The following is a 20,753-nucleotide window of genomic DNA, read 5'->3' as shown; positions in this document are numbered from 1 at the left end:
CTGGGCAGGTTTCATCCAAGCACCAACAGCAGACAGACACAGTTAGAGACTATAGCTGGCAAGCATTGAGCAATGCAAAACTACCACAAAGACACACACAACTACCACAAAGATACTGAAAAACGTTGCCATGTGACATCCAAGAGATGCAAAACGATCACAAAGAGGCTCAAAACAACCACAAGGCGAATCCAAATGACAACAGAACAAGGCACAACAACCACAAAGAGGCGCAAAACAGACACAAAGCATGCGAAACAAAATAGGTGGTGCCAAGGAACATTAAAAAGATACAAACCACAAAGAAACATGAAACAACCACAAAAACCCCAAATGCCTTTTACATATCTGCGCCCAGTGGCCCATTGTCTCACAGTGCTTAGATGATTGAGATGTCCAGGAGCACAATTAATCATGACCTAAACACCTGTGTTTAAAGCCTCATTCACCCATATGTATCTGCAAGTGAAAGGAAACAGCATCTTTTGTCCTGTTCAATGTTCCATCTCCTGCCCTTGAATAATACGTGCATAGTGGCACAAGGCTACGTTAATACTGACCAATAGAAAGCCTGACAAAAGGATTGAAGCATTGTTCAGTCATGCAGCAGGTCATCTGTCGCTCCTGAATTAGTGCTTTCATCACAAAACCACAGGCTCGTTCAACTGTCTGTGTGCGATGCTGTGTGTGTGTGTGTGTGTGTGTATGAGAGAGAGAGAGAGAGAGAGAGAGAGAGATACATAATGACAATGAGAGAAAGAGAACGACAGGAAGAGATCATGCACTTTCCATCTTGTGTGCAAACATGAATTCAGCAGCCATAATTTATTTCAAAGTCTCAGAAAGAAGATCCTTCAAATTTTCAGCAAATGTCATTCCTTAAGCTCCTCTGATCAATATGTTTGTATTAACGATAGATGAAATGTCAACGCATAATGTGAAAAGTGACAAATATGTAGTTCCCGTCAGCTCTACAGCCTGTCGAGCTTTTCAGCATTTTTTTAGTTCATTGTTTGAGTTTGAAGACCCAATTCCTTATTCTATGGTTCAGCTCTCATCCTTCCTTATTTCTCCAGATGGTACATTTCTCTTGTTTAAAGAAAAACGTAGTAATATTTAAAAGGAACAAAAATTGCAGTTTTTGAGACAAAGTACAACACAGTTGATGATATTGATACAATATGGCTCATATTTATATAGGTACAGTAAGGCTGACAGGCTGTTTGGAGAAGTGCATAAAGTGCCTGAGTTGGTGTGTATGTACTGTAGATGCCATTGTGAGTGTATGTTGTGGTACGTGTCACATGTTGAGGAGGGGGTATGTATGTGTACATGTATGTGTGAGGATAATGACTAAAAGGAAGAGGTATACGACTATATATATATATATATATATATATATATATATATATATATATATATATATATACCTGTGTGTGTGTATTCCAAGAGATTAAATGAAAATCAAGAAAAACAAAAATCCCAGTAATAATGAAGGATAAAGGCAAGATGAGTTCCTGGGAAACCCTCTCCCCACTGTTTTATCTCATTGATCTTTATATATTAATGTTTTCTGTGCGTTTTGTTTAGTTATAAAATAATAGAAGCAAAACCAAAACTGTAAGTATGAACGCTGTTGTGGCCAAACATTAATGTTCTTCATGGTCGTAAGGTTTGTTGAAATGGAGAGACAGGGACGTAAAAAGGAGCGGGTTCTTCCATCCAATTATACACCTGCGAGGTATTTAGAGTTAAATCTGTCATCGTCTCAGCGCTGCCGAGCTCCATGTTTAACAATAACCCCCGGCTCCCTAACTCACACATACACAAAATCAATATTCCATCTACATCTCAGCCATCAGCCTGTGAGCTCGGCTCATCAGAATGCTCAATAGGTCAAAAATGACATTTAAAAGGTGCGTGCACACACGCGCACACGCATGATACGAACCAGCAACTTCTGACTGACAGGCGCAAATGGCCAGGTCTGGAGCTATGGGCTGGTAAAGACGTGTGTGTGCGTGTGTGTGTGTGTGTGCGCTGACAATGAAACAAATGCCTTGTGGAGAAAAGGCGCTATACGCTGCTTTTGGCACTGTCAGTCAGTGCATAACACACAGCCAGTAACACACACACACAATGGCTATCACTTTATATTCAGTCAGAAAATCCATCTTAATTAGAGGCGATGCAAAGGTTTCCAGCAGAATGGTTCAGAAATACAAACAGTGACATTGGCTCACAAACACACAGGGCAGACATCATTAACACCGCTGACACGTCCCTGTTGACGAGACAGAAAGAGAACGGATGGCCACCTGGGCCAGTGTTCATGCACTCTCAGCTGTTATCTATCATAATGGATTATCTCCAGTAAAATTGTGCTCAATAGAACATTCTGATTCATCACAACTTAGTTTTTTGGATTGCTATATAGTTTATATTAGAAATAACAAAACCCGACAGTGTTAATTGTTGATATCTGGGAAGCTTCACCGCAAGAAAGTCAGACAGGTGAAGAAACACAAGGGCCTCAATCTCCACACTCACAGACTCCCACAAAGTCTGTGAGGGTTTAGTTCTGTCCCAATGTCGCATCGTTGAGTGTTTGAGTCTCTCGCTGACATTTGGTGGCCTTTATAAACCCTTTCCCTAAGTCTGCATTAGATGCAGACTTTGCGCGAGGGAATTCTCCACAATACGTGCCGTTAAACACGAGGTAACCAGTGAAAGCATGGAGACAAGAAGGTAAACAAAGAAGATGGCGCATGAGTGTTCAGCCTGACAAATGACATGTACTGAAAAACATTAAGGATTAAAGATGGAGCATGAAAGCATATGACCTATACAACTCTGCTCCATCCTTTCTAAACATTACGTTTCTATGTAAAAAATGTGTGGGAGAGTACATTAGCACATCATTAGACTCTTCTCCAAAAACTACTTTTGCATTTTTCCAAAATTAAGCCCATATTTATTCGGGGAGTGCAGTTAGTGACAGTGTGGGCTCCATGCTAGCTTTGACAGCTAAACGTTGTAGCAGCGAGGAAGTTTAAGGCTTCGGAAAAGATCAGTTTAAGGATGACCAAGAAGAGGAATGTACACGATTGTTGAAGGTGTTGATCACGAAAGTACGGGTAAGAAGGAAAGACTAACTCTTAGCCACGATGGGTAAAAACTCTTTGGACACTTTGCATGGTGGCTATAGACACCAGCCAAAGAATTGGAAGAAGACTAGGTAGACCGAACTGCCGTTGGGGATAAAAGCACAAGCGGCAGTCAGAGAATTCCTCTCAGCGACCGCATAGAGGCGATGCACTTACTCCCCAGGGAAGACTCCCATCACAGCGGAGCTTAGCCGGGGGCTCGAGAGTATCCCCACACCTGCCCGCGCGCTGCCGCTCACCATGATTTTGCATACTTATAGCGCTTGACCTGATGAGACTTGAAAGACTTAGACGACTTAGCACTGCAAAAACATTTATAAATGCAGCAGCATACATCAAGATGACTTTTAGTCCCTGGTTTGTGTCAAGCTAGGGGAAGGGGAAGAGAATATACTATTTTAGTTTTTACATAGCAGTGCATTACCAAACAATATCATACATTTGACAGCAGGAAAAGCTGACATGCTGCTGGCCGTGGTAGATTACTTAGTGAAGTTTCAAAATGTATTTCACGGCATTGACATGCACGCAAAAGAAAGGCTGCTTTGAAGGTGGAAAAAAAAAAAAAGTAAGACTAAAATATCCGGTTTTAAATGATTCAAGATTGAATACAAGCAAAAGTTTATTCCAATCATCGAACTTTGACACAGCGGCCCCTGCTCCGAGTCCAATTTGTCCAGTTTTATCACATCACAGGTTATGAACATCAGCGCTCGAAGGGCAGGAAGCCACATTTGTCCTTGGTAGACCGCAATGGCTGCAGAAATCCACTCAGCCCAAAGGATTTGCATACATTTCCCTTGCCACACGCGTTTCCTCTCACCGTTGCTCTGCCTGGAGCTCTCTAGGGAAATCTGCAGGCAGCAAGAGGCCACACAAGTACAAAAATCCGAGCCAAGAATAACAATAGCACCAAGTTTATTCCATGAATAATATGCACAAATAATAATACCTTCTGTATGAATTATTTAAACATACAGTTGGGTATGACAAAAAAAAAGTAGCACCACTATGAAACCTCAGTAAAAAACATCTTTATTCATCTCCATGACAAAAGAACTTGTGTCAAACTGCACCGGAAACGTACAGTACGTCCATGGATCATCAGCACACACACACACTCCACTATTTCCCAATTTATCTCACAGCATCACACAAAAATCAACCGTATTGCTGAGGAGACAATGATTTAGTTTGACAAAAGAAATGCACACATACTACCAAAATAATACGGTTTAATCAGAAGACTAAATGAAAAAGCAGCTTCAAAAAGGCATATTTTACTTCTTAAATTTCTTAAAACCCCAAGTGAAATTTCAAGGCCACAAAGGGACATTAATTCAGTCATGACGTGGGCTGTAATACTGATGAATAAGTGGTTATCAGATAGTAAATGCGTTTCCTCAGTACAGCAATTACTCACATTAAAATCAAACTTCTCTGCAAATACTGATCGATGCTTTGAAACGTAATCCACACACACTCACTCATTTAGTCGGTAAAAAATGTAATTTGAGTTTCTCGCTATATTCTAGTGTTTTGAACTGTTTATTAAGCGTTAATAAACTGCTTAGTGTTATGATTTTATTAGTGTTTCTGACAGTCAGTTCCTTTTTGATAAGGAGTAAAGGTAAAGTATGACTTAAGTTGTTGCTTGATCTAAGTTGTACAGAACATATTGCATACCGTGAAGAAAAACACGAGATATTGCAAATATGACTTGGTATCTCATAATTATCGGGATAATTAGCCTAATAATTGAAGTGGCTTAGGCCAAAATGCACGCTGGAAAAATGTCAAAGAGCATCTATATGTATTCAAAATATTGACTGAGTCGATCGAAGATACAGAATGTCTAATTAGAAAAAAGTGTGGTACAATTGAGTAAACATAATGCATTACATAGTTTCTAATGGGAGAGTATTTAGCTAAATCTGTAAATATCTTCTGATTTCTGTCTCTTTCAGTCACTATTGCGTTTCCCTCATGCAACCTGATCCGAGGCAACTGACCCAAGCAGTCAATAATAGTAAAAACCCACAGGGCTGTTATCAACTCTTCAACTCAAAGTAAATATCTAACTAATAAAATATGCTGACCCTTTACATTTTTCATCAAAAAATATATAGGCATGTATGTACATTATTATTTCATTATCTGTAAACGTTAGGCTCTTAAAAATGCACTGATCTCAATCAAATTTGATCTTGAAAAAAAGAAAAAGCCATAAAACCATTTAAACTCATTTTCGATAGATAGATGTAAAATAAATAGAGATAAGTTAAAATATATCCACAAAACAAACGCACTCAGTAGTTAAAAACACATCAAACTGAGGAGAATTTGTGTTTGTGTCATTTGTACAGTTCTCGTTTAAAAATCACAGGTTGAATGAGATTTACGGACCACAGTCGTCACGGAAACAGAACGTGTACCGTTTCAGTTCAGTCACTTTAACCAAAACTGGTTTGAGCAGCATCGCTCCTCGTCAAGCTGTTGGACGGATGAAGTAGTGCATTTTGTGGTGTTAATCACCCTTTTGTTTGGAAATAAGAAAGGGACCAAATTAAAAAAGGACTCCATTTCCCAGGTATCCCCTCACACACGAGTTCACTTCTAGGAAAAGTCAAACAAGGTTCGGTGGTTATGGAGGCCAGACTGGATTACCAGTGGTTGTTAGGTGGAGAGAGGAGGAGAAAGTTAAGGCCCGGGCTGGTTGAAGAGTGTAACATCAGGTCTATATCTGCTCCACCGGTGCTCCCTCTTCTTTGGGCGGAGGCTCCAAGTGAATGGGAGTGACACCGGCTGGTTTCTTCACACTGGTCATGAGACAAAGAGATGGACGGACAGGAAGACAGAGGCAATGGCGAGAGATTTGAAACGGGAACGATGGTGACATATTTCCTCCATCTTGAATGTATGTTGCTGCTTTACAACCAATAAACAAACCTTACATTTGATTATAGAAGAGGGAAACGCAACGGCTCAACAGATGCAGTAAATAACTCCTGCAGCTTCACGCTGCAGACGGTCTAAAATCTAAGAATTGCTGACTATGTTGAGTTGACAGGGATTCGTCTCCCACGAAATGAGAATGTGTTGTGTGGAAAAGGACGACATGAGGACTTCGGGTGTTTTACCGTTTTTGTATAGTAGCTTATGTTTTTCATTACAGTCGTAGAAGAATAAGAGCAAAGCTGAAAATGGGAGATCAGAGGATTGGACGTCCGTTCCCGTTAAATCCAGATTTATCAATCTCACAAGCCGTCTCCGTTTCAGATGCATTTTTCAGTCCTCCTCTTCCCAAATGTCTGCGTGAGCAGATACAGATCATTTAATCCATTTGGCTCTGTTACGACTGTAGAAGCCTTGGCACAACATGAAACTAAGACTCGCTGTTTTTAAAGTATTCATTACCCTGATTTATGAAAAAACATAATAGCTTCAGGGCCGCTTTGTTGACACAGATTATATAAGCAGGGTGTTAGCTTGGCCCCCCTCCTGAAATCAAAGCACCTTAGGAGACCAGAGGCCACAACACTCAATACTGCAGCTCAGTCTGTGGTGCTAATGATAGCCTCACTGCTACAGGCCGAACCTCATCACAGACAACTTAGCTACATGTTATCATATTACCGAACCCTAAATCTTAACATTCTCTTCGGTGGCCACTAAGCTATAACACCTGTGTGTAATAGCTTTGATATACTTCAAAGTGGACCGCTAACAGCAGACATGTACAACGTTTTGTTAACAAGCTATTTTGTTTCTGCGTAGCTGTGTGTGTGTGTGTGTGTGTGTGTGTGTGTGTGTGTTCATTTAAGCGCTGTCTGTGTGTAAATATTTTGGGCTGCACACCAACTTGGACAAGTTACCCAATTTACATCACACAGACCGCAGTATCCATGCGAGCGCACAAAGTGCAATATGAGCTTCACTCACGAGTATGGGGAGATTGGGACGGCCACAACCAGGACGTGGTTCTTTTTTCTGAAGAGCCGCCACAGGCCTCGGTGATACCCCCGGACATCCAGGTCCCAAACATGGAGGCACTGATCAGAGGACAGAGAAAGACAAGAAGCATTATCCTCTTTTAAGGCGAGCTTCAGCTCTTAAACCAAAAGCATAAAACACACACCCAAAAAAAGGCCAAAAGAATTGAAGTGAAAACACTCCTCAACCGTGACAATATGACCAAGATTCAGATTTAGTGCAGAATGGACCAATAACTCACGGTAACAACATCACTATGATTAAGTATAAAGCCAAAAGCATGTCGACAGTGAAGGATTATCCATCAACAGTAAGTAGATTCTCAGAACTAAAACACACCGGCTTTCCCGTTCTGACTCACCTTGGCAAGCTCCGTCCAGGTGGATGTGTCCGTCTCAGTTTCCATCCTAATGAACATGATGTAGGTCTTCCCCTCGGAGTCTGGCAGGAATGAGTCCTCACACGGGTCCTTGGTGTGGTCCAGTACCTCCGCCTCCCTGGGATCACACACACACACACACAAACACACACAAATCATACATTGTGTAACAGAAATATAACGTCCTAATGTAATCAAAATCATCTTTGAAATCAGTGTGTCTTTTTTCCCCCCTCACTTACTTCAACAGGTTCTGGATCTCCACCTCGTAAGCATCTTGCTTTAAACTGTGAACAAAAAAAGCCAAGACGGTGACTGCGTTGCTTAATTATTTCCCACAAAAATGATAAGCAGCAGATGAGTGACAAGAAATGAGTCAATTAGATATTAAAGTGAACTCACCCGTCAACATTCCTCAGCTGCACATTGGGAACGGTGTTAAACCGGTGTTTTTTAAAATATACCTCCTGTGGAGAGAGAAAACAGTTCAGTGAGACACAATAGCTATACATCACAAAAACACATCCCAACACATTGAGTGCTGCAGGGCCGCTAAAGATGGAGATGTTGATGCTGAATTGTGTCGACTCGAGTTACAGTGTTAGCTTGTAAGACGGAGCCATATTAAGACCTTAAAAAGCTTCATCAGATCTTACATGAAAATAGCCGTTCATGTTGAGGCCGATGATGCCAAAATGGTACGAGCGGGACACGTCGGGGATGATGCACTCTCGGCCTTTCCTCTGCTCTGGCATTCGCATCCACATGTCCCAGTCCCACAGCTACAGGACACACAGACACAGACACACACTATAGAAGATCTGCGACACATTTTTCACACACATTTAAAAAAGGACCACGCATGTAGGTCCGTGTGTTCGAACTCCTTATACTTAATGCAAATTTGACACATTTACTAAGCATTATAAGCCATTAGTTTTAGTTCAATATATATAAATCAACTTGCACATGTTAAAAACTTGCTTCAGATATAATCTAAAAATGAGTTTTGACCTGATGAGGGTGACATATTCACTCTCCTTTAAGCTCTTGTTTAGTCTTCGCCAACTCCTGCAACAAATATCCGGCTCTATTCACTAACTTTATCTGAAAATGTTAATACAGGAATACAAAAAATAAAAATAAAAGCTGACCAAGTAGTTTATAAAAGAAATTAAGTGAAACTAATGGGAGTTTTTAGAACTCCATCTGAAGCAGTTTAAAATGCAATTGGTCAGCTCGGGTGTAGAATATGCATAACTCGTAACAGGTGTCAGAAAATCCCCCAAAGCATCAGATAAGATTCTTGAACGCTGCACCTTCTCGGGTGTCGGCCACTTTGGCTCCAGTTCGTCCTTGTAGAGGCTCTTCTTCAGCACCCAGCCCAGACCGGGCATACTCTCCACTCTGTACAGCAGGGCCGGGTCCTCTGCTGTGTGCTCATAGCCCTGCGCAACAATAACAAACAGCAGCAGCGGTAGCAGTCAGTGACGTAGGGAACCTTTCTGAGGGCTAATTGTGAGACTTATTCAGATGTTTTAGATAAACAATGTGGTCCTCCCCACCCCCACACTGTAAGTTACAGCCTCAGGTTAAAAGATAACTGATGTCACCTCATCACATGCTCTATTGTTGAGGTCCTGACAAACAATCCTTAAACCTCCAGGGATTTTCACATGTTCAATCATTCAGACATCAGTTACGCAACAATTTACAGTATTCTGTACATTTCATGTCGTCGTCATGCTTGTTGTCTTCTGGACTAGGCTACATGAGTATGAGGGAATATGGGATGAAAAGAGGAGTAACAACATCATGTAAACAGCTGACAGGCGAAGAAAAAAATGATCCCTTACAGACTTTAAATAGATAAGTCGCAGAAAAGAGCTGGAGGTCGGAGGCTTTGGGGTGATGGAAGGGACAGTTTGAGCAGGTGAAGCAGTCGGCACTCACCTGGTCGTTCCAGGCTGAAATACAGTACAGGCTGTCGTCCTCGTCCAACAGGTGGAGGGTCTGACTCAGAAAACTGAAGGAGATACAGAAAAGCAACACTAGTACAGACAACTGATCAGGATTTGATCATAAAAACATAATCCAAAATTTCAAAAAAACTGTCTTGTTGGGCAACATTAAACTGACAGTGATTGTAAACTCAATGGACAACGTCATACATTATTAAAGACATTTTAAAGACAAAATGAAAAATAATTTTAAAAAGCATTCGTTGTGATGGGCAAACTTAAGATCCTACATACATTCCTAAACTATAGGGCCCAAAAAGGTGGACTGAACACAAGCGTTAACGTGCAGCTTCAACAGCCTCCACGCTTTTGGTTCAAGTCTTTCCACCAGGCGCCGAACCTTCTACAGGGATTTGCTTAGTGAGGTCCAACACTGATGTCGGGTGATGAGATCTGACTGGCAGCCTAAACTATCACAACAATAAAGCATTATAGGAGACATAAAATGTGTGGGACCATGAGCCGGTTTCATTTGTGCAGGCTATACATCAGGCCAGCAGCAGGTCAGTATGAAGTCAGTATGTTTTTATTTTTCGTATGGAGGGTAAGCATTAGATTGACTCAAGTAATCTACAAATTTTGACAAAATTAATGTTTTAATTATGAATCAACAGACAATTTTGTATCATAATTTAGGTCTATGAGGAATCTGTATCATCCCAGAAGTGGTGAGCAGTAAACATAACATATTAACAGGCTTGTCTTTGTTGACAGGAGGTCTTGTTTAGGTTTTTCATTCCTCTCCAACTGAGAGCCCACAGCTCGTTTTGGAGAAGAACCTGGCACTAAAAGCTGAGTGCTTCTGATCCGTTTGAAGTCGGCACTTCAAACAAGCCGGTCAGCCCAGAAGGCGAGCTGGAACTTTTACAGCCGCAAAACGCACAGTTCAAAGCCGAGCCTGTCCAACAAAGGAAGACTGGGGTTTCTGACAGCTTCATCACTGAGGATCTGCTGCCGTCTAGTGGTGATTCTGGCAGCTGAGAATGTTCACTGCTTGTCATTTATTTCAGGTTGTATTTGTGTCACTAGTACAGAGAAAATATGGCATGAAGACTCTAATGTTAAATAAAGGGTTCATATAAAGTGACATAAACCTTTGCAGTGTAATATGAAGATAAGTCTTACACAAAAATGATTTTTATCAATTAATCTGCTGATTTCTTTCCGCATAGCTGGTTAAACCAGCTCTTTGGGTGTCTAAGCATCAGTCTAAAACTTTGACATTCAATTTACTGTCAAGTATGAAAAAATAGAACAAAAGCATTACATCTTCACACATGACACACTAAGAAACGCCCAAAACATTTTTACGTATCTCCTCATAAATAAGTTGACTCATTGTGTCTGCTCTAATTTCATGTATAATAATTATTCAGTTACATTTAGTAGTTTTTGGTGCATACCCAAAGAAGTCGATGGAGACATCCAAGTCTTCTTCCAAAACGATGGCAAAGTTAGCTTCCTAAAGAAAATAATAATAACACATGGTGGGTCAGTGCTGTTGTGAGACGTCTAAAAAGTGTTCAATGGAACTCACCAGTGGTGCATGAAAGTTATATTAAATGGAATAAACTGAACATTAGTACAATAAAGAAAGCTGTTTTTAATTCACACAACACATTTCACTGCTAATTCATCAAGTACATGAAAGAGTAACTTTTGTTGCTTGTCCTGACAGAAAGAAACCACAGCACTCACTGGGTGAAGGTTGAAGGTTGCAGTCAGACTCGCCTTGTAGTGCTGCGACACAGAGCAGAGAAAAGAACCAAAATGTATAAAAGCAAAACGTCTGGACGCCTTCCGTTATTTCTGTGTGATGTACACAGTGGAAACGTGAAAACCAGATTAAGTTAATTAGTAATTAGTCAACTTAAGGGTTTTTTCCCCATTGGAAATATGTATTGTGTGTAACTCTTGAAAGGGGAGCTGACTGTTATTTACCTGAGACACTCTGGCATTCTTTATGCTGATGGGTGTGTGCTGAACTCCCTTCAGTCCAAACAGCTCTACGACATCCATTGGCTCCTTTGTCGAAAACAAACACAAAAGGTGTACGAGTGGTTAAGCGGTTTAGCAAGCTACACAGGGGTGCATGACGCTACATATAACAGATAAGAAAAATAAACATGAAGTTCCTCTTCATTTCAAATGTATTGTCTATTTTTCTGTATTGATTGAATAACCCTTTCAACCTAAATTAACACACAAAGGCAGTTTTTAAAAACTGAGGGAAAACCAGCTAAAAATAGAGGCTATACACTGTATAGATAATATACACTGTTCCTAATGCCAGTAGTAAGTATGGCTTTCCGTTTATTTTTTCCCTGAGTGTCACTTTCGGAACTGTTTTGGAAAACAGGGTTGGAGCAGCATGGAGGCCTGAGAAAATGTTACGGTGGTTACTTATTATTTTACAACCATTACTTATGCAGTTCCTTTTCAAACTCTGTGACAACTAATTTGGAACACTGTTCAAGTGCTAATGTTAGTGATTATCATTTTTAAAAAAAGGGATGAATAACGCACAATTTTTGTACCAGTACTAAAACTCAAGATATTGTAAAAAATGCTATTATTTACAGGTGAACCTGTAGATTTACACCTATAATGCCGGCAGCATGATGGTTATGATGTGAGAAAAATAAAACAAAAAAAGATTGAGAAAAGAAAAACCTGGTACCTCATAATATCCATCGATAAAAACTGTGATCATCTGCGGGTTGACGCCGTGAGCTGAAAGAAGAGACCTCAGCATCCTGAAAACAGACGACAAGCGGCCGCAATTTGGTTTCAGGCCAAAGAGATGAATGAGAGCAATTTATTTTTAATAAAGACGATGTGATTTGTTCCGATAAAACAACAGGTCGGACAGCTACATGTGGCGTGAGATCGGTATCAATATTAATGAAAGCACACTGAAGGATTCACACATTTAGTTTGTGACTCTCATGCAAGTGATTCTCTAAACTAAAAATGTTATTTTAAAAACCCACACAAATAAGTAATCTGGGTACACGGTGGGAAGGATGTTTAAATACATTATTATAAGGATAATAATAAAATTCATATTTTGTCTTCTAATAATCCAGTATTATTTCCTGATGTTTTAGTAATTTGTGGTGGTATTATATCAAAAGTTGTAGTTTTGTTATTGTGAAGAACCATTTCAGATCTTACCTGTAGAGATAGTTGGGTCTGTTCCCTGCTATGACGGCCACTGGGACATTCAAGACGTTATTGTTGGGAAGCTGAAGACATAATAAAGTGAGTCCCTCAGCTGGGTTTTGTTTTGACAGTAAAATGTAGAGTAACATTTTCTGTTCTGTGCACATGAATGAGCCACATTCGAACCAATAACCTCTGTGGGAAGATAAAGATGTAGTCCAGAGTCCTTCACAGTGATAAAGACATATACACGCATTGGCGCCATCAGCTCAAAGTATTGCTCTTCGTAGCTCTATAGACATCAGTTGATATTTAGTCAAAAGCATTTTCCGGCAATTCAGAGGAATGTACTTCCAAGGAATATGCTCATTCACTCTCTGGCGGAGACTTAGATAAGAGGATCGACATGACTCATGTCAGTAAGCTACATATGAAGATAATGCCGGCAGCTTGTTATTTCAGTTGAGCAGGAAAAAAGGAAACCCGACTTCCAAACAAAAACAAAATAAGTACCTCTAAAGCCTAATAATGTAAAAATATAAATTTAGTCTACGTTTATATAAGTCGGTCTGTCTATTGAGCGGTGAAACCGGTTGTACCTGCTGTAATCATTCATCCTGTTCATGCTGGTCAGAAGGAAATCCCTTCATTCTTAAATCTTTGAATCAAAGAGGTCCTTATCAAACAGCATCTTGTGTTAGAAAATGTATAAAGTCTCAAAAATGTCTCAATGAAACAAACATCTGCCGTGTAAGCAAAGAGGCCTGCTGTGTGTCTTACAGGGTCAGGGTTGAACTCGATGGGCGCTGGGTCTTTGCAGCTGCAGATGCTGCCGTACCCTTCCACTTTGCCGCAGAAGAGCTTCCTCCTCTTGTTGAGCTCGTTGTCTGCCCAGTGGCACTCTGCCTCTGCAGGACGGAGGATCCCATTCAGTTTGTTAGACCTCTCTATCAAGTGCTAGCAGGCGTGTGCAGCTTTAGATTGAAGACATTGAGAGTGTGTGGCCTTTATACAGACTGGTGCTATTGGTTTGTTTAGGTTGTGGCCCTTCAAGGTGCATTGCAATATGAGCAGACCAGGCAGATTTCACGCTTTTTTTAAGCACGCTAGAACTATATCTTACCTTCAGAGGCAGTTAGCTGCACCTCGGTCTTCAGCAGCACCGGGTCTCCCCAAGTGGACAGAGCTGGAGACTTCGAGTGCTTTTCTCCATACACCTGACCTGTAACACCAAACACACAGGTAGCCTCATGAAGCAAGCTTCATTAAACTTATTATAAACTCCAACTTAATCCTCGCTTCACTGAGCTTTTATTTTCTCAGCTTGTCGACTACATGTGAAAAGAAAAAATAGACAATAGTGTGAGGACACTACTGTTTTCTGCCATGTCCATGTTCTTTAACGGCCTTAATCAAGTGCTGGCCAAGTAAATTATCTGTAACTGATTAATCGTTGAATGTAATAAGCAAGACAGATGTCAAAGCCACAAATAGTCGAAGGATTTACGTCTATTTGTAAAATGAAAGTTTGCTCCTCTACCTCCTTTCTTCACCACCAGAGTCCACATGTCCCTCCAGCTGAGGTTGAGGGACACCAGGCTGCCGAGAGTCTTCAACAGGTTCTTAGCAGCCTCCTTCAGGTGGAATGTGCCCTCATCCTGCAGGACAAACACCGCTCATCTTTTAATGTGTCATAAGTCTGTGCGATACATGAATATCACATGAATATCACATGAATAATTGATATCTAATTCAGACAGTGGCAGTGACTGACCTTTATTGTGAAGATAAGGACTCGACCCCGGGTCACCATGTTGAGGAAGAGGATCATGGCTTCGTCCTCGTGGGGAGAGTAGGTGTCGAATATCCTCTTAGCCATCACATGACCCTGGGACAAAAAGACAGTGACAGATTTATCTGACCTTGGTGATTTGACCTCATTAAAAAAATTCCATTCAGGAAGCAAATTCTCAGTAATTCAGCGCTTGATGTTTCTTGGGCATCACACCACAATCAGAAATAGCATCAACACAAACATGGAAAGAAATGAGGAAGAATTCATTGTAATAAAAAAAAAAAATACGAAAAGCCATAAAACTGAAAAGTTGCTTGTTGACATGAAACATAAAGACAGAAAATTCTTACAGTTGCCTGGTTGAGAACTATAACATGGATGCCTCTGCCCTGCTCCGGCATATCATCCTCCAACACCTGTAGGTTAAGAGCAAAATAAAGACTGCTCAGTCGGACAGTTTTATAGTGTTGTATGGAAGAAACGTCCTTATATTATAACTCACAGTGGTGCCGTCCACTGCCACGTAGACTTTGGAGCGGCTGGAGTACACCTCAATGTCCAGGATCTTGCGTCCATTAACCGGCTTGCGCGGGGTCTCCATGTTGGGTATCGTTTCCTCTAAAAAAAGAAAGAGCATGAAACCAAAATCAGTTTCTCACTAGTTAAGCCATGCAGTACATTTTTTAAAAATAGTGTGTCAAATTAAATTCACAAGACAAAACGCATCGCTGTATTCGGGTCTCAATGACAGACTTGGGCTAGCCAGAAAAAAGTGGAGATTTATTCCTTGTTAAAAAACCAACCAGCAGGTCCACCTTTACAGTCTCATATTAAGCGACTCTCTGAACTTCTACAGGGTTCATACCAGTTTTGAACAATTGATTCCCATGACTTTTCAACAAATTTCCATTACCCAAACATTGTGAAATCTTGGCGTATACATCGGACATGTTTCTCACCATATTCTTGAGCCGCTGCATCTTCATCAGCTACTCTTCTTGTGTCTAAGATGAGTTTGATGTTGACTATCACGGTTATCAACAGAAACAGCACAGCGCCAGCCTGCGGGAGGAAGAGACACACCCTTAAAATTAGGCCTGGGTACTTTAACGCATTAACAATGCGTTAACACAGCAATCCTTTAACAACGACAATTATTTGATCATGCGTTAACTGCATTTTAGACCAGAGCATCTTACGGCCCGCGGGCTCTCCCAGTCCGGCCCGCATGAGGTCAATCAAAGAACAAAAATAAATAAATAAGACGCACGTCATAAATGCAATGGCACTGCTTTTACTTTAAAAGTGATAAATGTATGTGCGCGTGCGCTTACGCAGCCTCACCGAACAGCAGTGTTGCCAACAGACTGAAGCACGTAACGTTATGAAGTTTCTGTTCTCAACAGGCAGCGGGTCTGCCGCGAGCCGCTGCGCCTCACAAAGCGCTCACAGGCATTCAGTCTCTAAATGTTCACTATGCACTCCCATCAGAGAAGGACAAAGCATTAACCTCTTTCCCATTTCAACTCGGGCTTGTTAGCGGTGGGAAATAGAGAAACCAGAAAGATTAAAAAGGGAAAGTGTGGTATGGTAAAAGATCAAATTTCACAAGTGTAGGTATTCAATGAATCAAGTTAAAATAACTTAACAAGCAGCCTCAATCTTTATTGCAACTTTTACTTCAAAAAAACAAAGCAACAAAAAGGTAAAGTTTCTAATTTACCCACTGGTCTACCACAAGACAAATATAACTTTATTTCATACATATGTCATAGTTGTATAACGTTTTCACGACTGGATCAATCCAAGAATTGCCATCTGCTGCTTCTCCGTGGCCGTTTTGTACATGATAATGACAAATAACATGTAAAATGTTCGGATAGTACTTTACAAAAGGTGAATCCAAAACCACACTGGAAAGAACTACTAAAAAGCACAGTTTTGGAAACTCAGAGGGAGTAACTTAAGTGTCGGTTTTTGTATAAAGCGCAGGATGTGCAGTTGTGTCTAGAAATTGGAGTTTTCTGTGTTGCTGCTGAAGAAACGCACGTCAACTCTAGCTTTTCAGCAGAGCTTTGCAGTCAGAGTTTCCCTCACGTTACCTGACAGAACCGACGGATCGTCCTCTTGTTGGTTAGTTTGTATTTCCAGGTAAGGTACAAGCTTCTTTGTTGCCGAGGGATGAACGGCTTGGCTCTGGGATTGGGAGTCCAGGTGTCCATCCCGGACACCGACAGTCACCGACAACAGAGCTCAGACCCTCCGCATCGGCCTCCTTCACCTGCTGCTGCTCCACGGGCATGCACTGCTCCACGACACCACCGACACACAGCTGGTTGTCACATCGTCATCTGCAAAGCACGTATAGAACACGGACACGGGTCAGAAATAAAGTTAGCAAACCACGAACTTCAGCTAACGACAGCTAGCAAGCTGACTATTTATACACCAGCAAATCAAGCAGGTACTTCTAGCTCTCTAGCATTAGCTCAGTTTAGCGCACTCCGTCGTCTCTTTCCCTGCAGAGATATTTGCGTTGCTACTCACGAGGTCGTCAGCAAACCACGCATTACCGTTTCAATATCGTAGCCAGCAGCGAGATCCAGAAAAGTCGCTTGTCGCTGCTACAAGCTGCAAGCTACGTGCTACATGCTACAAGCTACATGGACGGTGTTTTGTCGCAGCGAAAATGACGTCATCAAGCTCCTTCTTCTCGTTGTCACTCTGTCTGCAGTATAAACCATGTCAGGCTCATTACTGCCCTCAATAGGATACAATAATGAATGGCATTAATCACCATTATTAATATTTTAAAGATGTAACTCCAGTTTGCGACTCATGAATTATCTTGACTGGCGAACGCCTGCTTTTTGAAAAGTTAATCTGAATACCTCAAACTGTATTTTAATCATCACATACATGAAATTAATACCAACTCATGACTCAGCATATTTCTATATGCTGAGTCATGAGTTGCTTGTTCAGCATGACATACGTGGCTGTATAGTTTATATTAATGGGAAAAGTCCACTGAGTTCAAATCTAGTGCTCAGCATTACATCATTTACAACGCCAAAGAAGGTGAACATTGGTCATTTAGTGGCGCCACACCTAAAGCAACACTGTGCCTAGTTCAAAGAGCAGACACCAGAGAGTCATTTCGCAAACTACAGCTGGATGATGAGGTGAGCCTCTGCTTCTGCATGTCAATCAGTAAACTTTTTAATATACAGTTATGACATGACATTTTGGATCTAAAGTAATCTCTTTGATTTTGCCCTCCATACTTTCTCTTCTTTTCTTTCATTCCTTTATTTTATTTACACCATGTATTCCTTTGATTTCTTTAGTTTCTTGCATGCATTTCAACTCTTAACCGTACGTTCATCCCTTTCAGACCTATTTTCCGTTTTCATTCTCCCTTCTTCCTTCCTATTTCTTCCTGTTTCAATTCTTCCCTTATGTCCCTTCTCACCTTCTGTTTTATTCTTCCTTCTCGCATTTTGAGTCCTCATTTCTCACCTTACTCCCTTATCTTTCAGTCTTCTCTCCCTACTTTTTTCTCGTCCTAGCAGTACCCACCTCTGATACTTTCTTCCCTGATCCTTACCTCATTCATTTCCATACCTGATTTAATTCTTTCTCATTCCTTCATTATCTTTTTTTGTAGTTCTTCCCCTATTTTCCTTGTTCTATTTCTGATATTGTTTTGTTTTACTTCAATCATTTGTTCCTTTCTGTCTATTCACTGTTCTTTCCGTCCTCAACATGATGATTATCACTGTGACCACAAACACAGTACACCACAGAGAACATCATCTTACTTTACTGCATGAATGTTTTGACATTTGTCATTTTTATTCCCCATCAGTGCTGCTCAGAGTCAAACAACGCTGGAGTCCAAACTGGAGGCCCTGCAGTGCCACTTCACCTGGGATCTGCATGCCAGCAGGACTAGACTTAACTGCCTCAGAGACCAGCTGGAGGACATCGGCACAGAGGAGGGATACAGCTGGCTGGGTCACATTTACAACCTGCAGGGGTATATCTACTTCCAGCTGGGGTTAAGCAAAGATGCCTGTCGTTTCCTTAGTAGGGCTGCAGAGGCCTTCCGCCAGATGAGAAACACCGTCTCAGATGAGGGCCCCTGGTTAATGGTGAACTATGGGAACCTGGCTTGGCTGCACTACCAGAGGAAAGAACGAGCAGAGTGTCAGGCTTACCTGTTAAAAATCGACGCCCTGATAAATGAGTACCCATCTCCATCCCAGGGCGAGCTCCATGCAGAGACCTACGCTGAGAAAGCCTGGACCCTGATGAAGTTCAGTGCAGACAAAGAGCTGGTGGCAGATTACTTCCAGAGAGCCATCAGGATGCAGCCGGACATGGTGGAGTGGCACACCAGTCACGTCATAGTGTTAGAGAGTGCCTTTAGGCACAGTGACACAGGGGTGCCGGCTGAGATCTTGGAGAAAATGAACATCGCCAAGGAACATGATCCGGAGAACTTGTATCTCGCTGCTCTTTACCTTGAGGCCTGTGCTAAGAAAGGAAGGAACGTTGAAAGTGAAGTGCGTGAGTTGGCCAGAAGGGTTTTAAGAAAGCCTGTCAGCAGCTACAGCGGTATTGTACCATTACTACGTCTGTACAGAATCTATGTATCGCTGGATGAGGCCATTGATTTGGCAGAGGAGGCTCTGGAAAGAAATCCAGATAAGCGTTATCTAAAGAGCTGTGCTGCACTCTGCTACAGGAGGATCTCCCAGAGGAAGGACAATCCCCTGCAGCACAGCATGATCGACAGAGCAATCAGTCTCCAGAGGGAAGTGATTACTCTGTACCCTCTTTCTTCCCTTCCATTAGAAATATATCTTGCCAACATCTACGCAGACTGCAATAACCAAGATGAAGCTGACCAGATATACGAGGAACTGCTGAAAAGGGATCTGGATCCCGAATGCGCACAGATGCTTTACCACTACTATGCAAAATATTTACATTTTCATCGACAGGAGACCTACAAGTCGATAGAATACCACATGAGAGCGGTAGCAATACGGCAGCAATCTTCCTATCGTAAGAAGAGCATTAACACTCTGGAGAGGATTAGAGAAAGAAACAGAAACCGAATGTGCCAAAAAATTGATGAGTTTCTGAATAATCTGAAAAAAAACTGAAAACATAGTGGAACATGTGGTAATGTACTGTTGTGACTGTTCGTAACTAAGTCCAGAGTAATTAATCATACATTACCAACCAAACATTGTTATCATATTCATTTGTTACATTATTATATTTATAATAATAAAAGCCAGTTGTTCTGATTCCCGAAAAGTAAAGCCAATATGCAAGGGCCTTAAACCTGCATTCTTTCAAAAGACCACCAGAAGGAAACACTTCCTTTGGTTTCAGAAATAAGTCAGATTGCAGGGAAGTCTGTGAGAAAATGATCCTACTTCTCACTTGATGTATCACCTCTGTAAACATTGACAACATGAGTTGATGGTGTCAATTGCTTGTTTTAAGTCTTTTCCAATACAGCATGTTCAATGAGTAAATTATGATCCCTTTTAGAGTAATATATGAATCACAGTATCAAGTGACAATAAGAATATGTTGTATTCCCCAATCACTCTGCCCGTTCAGTGCAGTTTAATCAGGTCATATCTGAAACCAGAAGGATTGTTTGGCTTTCACTTCTCAACAAAACTCTCATGCGAGCCCTTATTAATATTCACGAGTTCCTGGTCGCTCTTTTTACTGTGGCTTTTTTCATGTTCCTCAAAGTTTTGCATAAATGTGTGTGTACAATGTGTTGATAATAACGTGTTTTAAAACCCCTACAATCTACTTAATACATAACACAGAGACACTCTAATCAATTGCAATTAATTAAAAATACTCATACTGCCCATACCTGGTAGTAAATTAAATGATTAACCACATAAAGTGACTATGAAGGTTTTTCTTTTTTTTTGACCTTTGCAGATGCAAGATTTAATGGTGTGCAAAAACTTTGTTTGAAAAAATCGAAATCTATATCGAAAATGTTGACAAAAAAAGAAGGTTTGTCATTGTGTCTGGTCAGAACAACGGCCTCTCTGTGCCTCTCAGAAAGGAACCAGAATTAATTCCCTTCCTGTTTTCCTGCTTTGACCACAGACTCACTGACAGCCTATTTACATCACAAATTGCAGACTGTACAATGATGACAATAGTCGTTCTGTCCGCCC

General features: G+C 41.1%; 2 protein-coding genes across 2 annotated transcripts; one reads left to right on the top strand and one right to left on the bottom strand.

Annotated features, from left to right (window-relative positions):
- Positions 1–4,185: 4,185 nt before the first annotated feature.
- pomgnt1 (protein O-linked mannose N-acetylglucosaminyltransferase 1 (beta 1,2-)) lies at positions 4,186–17,230 on the bottom strand. The gene is made up of 22 exons (XM_068589785.1): positions 17,094–17,230; positions 16,623–16,871; positions 15,480–15,582; positions 15,023–15,138; positions 14,871–14,936; positions 14,500–14,613; positions 14,266–14,383; positions 13,849–13,947; positions 13,506–13,633; positions 12,738–12,808; positions 12,241–12,316; positions 11,502–11,585; positions 11,259–11,300; positions 10,964–11,022; positions 9,493–9,565; positions 8,859–8,987; positions 8,196–8,321; positions 7,942–8,006; positions 7,782–7,826; positions 7,522–7,657; positions 7,110–7,219; positions 4,186–5,986 (listed from the first exon to the last, which is right to left on the bottom strand). The coding sequence occupies exons 2-22, from the start codon at positions 16,740–16,742 to the stop codon at positions 5,905–5,907; spliced, it is 1,962 nt and encodes a 653-aa protein (XP_068445886.1). The 5' UTR covers positions 16,743–16,871; positions 17,094–17,230; the 3' UTR covers positions 4,186–5,904.
- On the top strand, positions 15,530–20,252 carry LOC137793553 (interferon-induced protein with tetratricopeptide repeats 1-like). Its single transcript, XM_068589787.1, has 2 exons — positions 15,530–15,540; positions 18,404–20,252. Exons 1-2 carry the CDS (start codon positions 15,530–15,532, stop codon positions 19,695–19,697), a joined length of 1,305 nt encoding a protein of 434 aa, XP_068445888.1. The 3' UTR covers positions 19,698–20,252.
- Positions 20,253–20,753: the final 501 nt, after the last annotated feature.

The sequence above is a fragment of the Clinocottus analis genome, unplaced genomic scaffold, assembly GCF_023055335.1.
Source record: "Clinocottus analis isolate CAN_PGR_092001 unplaced genomic scaffold, fCliAna1.0.p SCAF_23, whole genome shotgun sequence".
Lineage (NCBI taxonomy): Eukaryota > Metazoa > Chordata > Actinopteri > Perciformes > Cottidae > Clinocottus > Clinocottus analis.
Note: the sequence above shows the minus strand (reverse complement) of the source record. Positions and strands in the feature narration are given on the sequence as shown.

What these genes read in the sequence shown, in the direction of transcription:
- pomgnt1 (XM_068589785.1), bottom strand. Translation starts at nt 16,742, where the DNA reads ATGGACACCTGGACTCCCAATCCCAGAGCCAAGCCGTTCATCCCTCGG. An exon ending in CGATCCGTCGGTTCTGTCAG is followed by an intron (nt 15,583 to 16,622) that starts GTAACGTGAGGG and finishes TTCCTCCCGCAG; the next exon opens with GCTGGCGCTGTGCTGTTTCT. An exon ending in GTCTCCATCGACTTCTTTGG is followed by an intron (nt 9,566 to 10,963) that starts GTATGCACCAAA and finishes TATCTCCTTCAG; the next exon opens with TTTTCTGAGTCAGACCCTCC.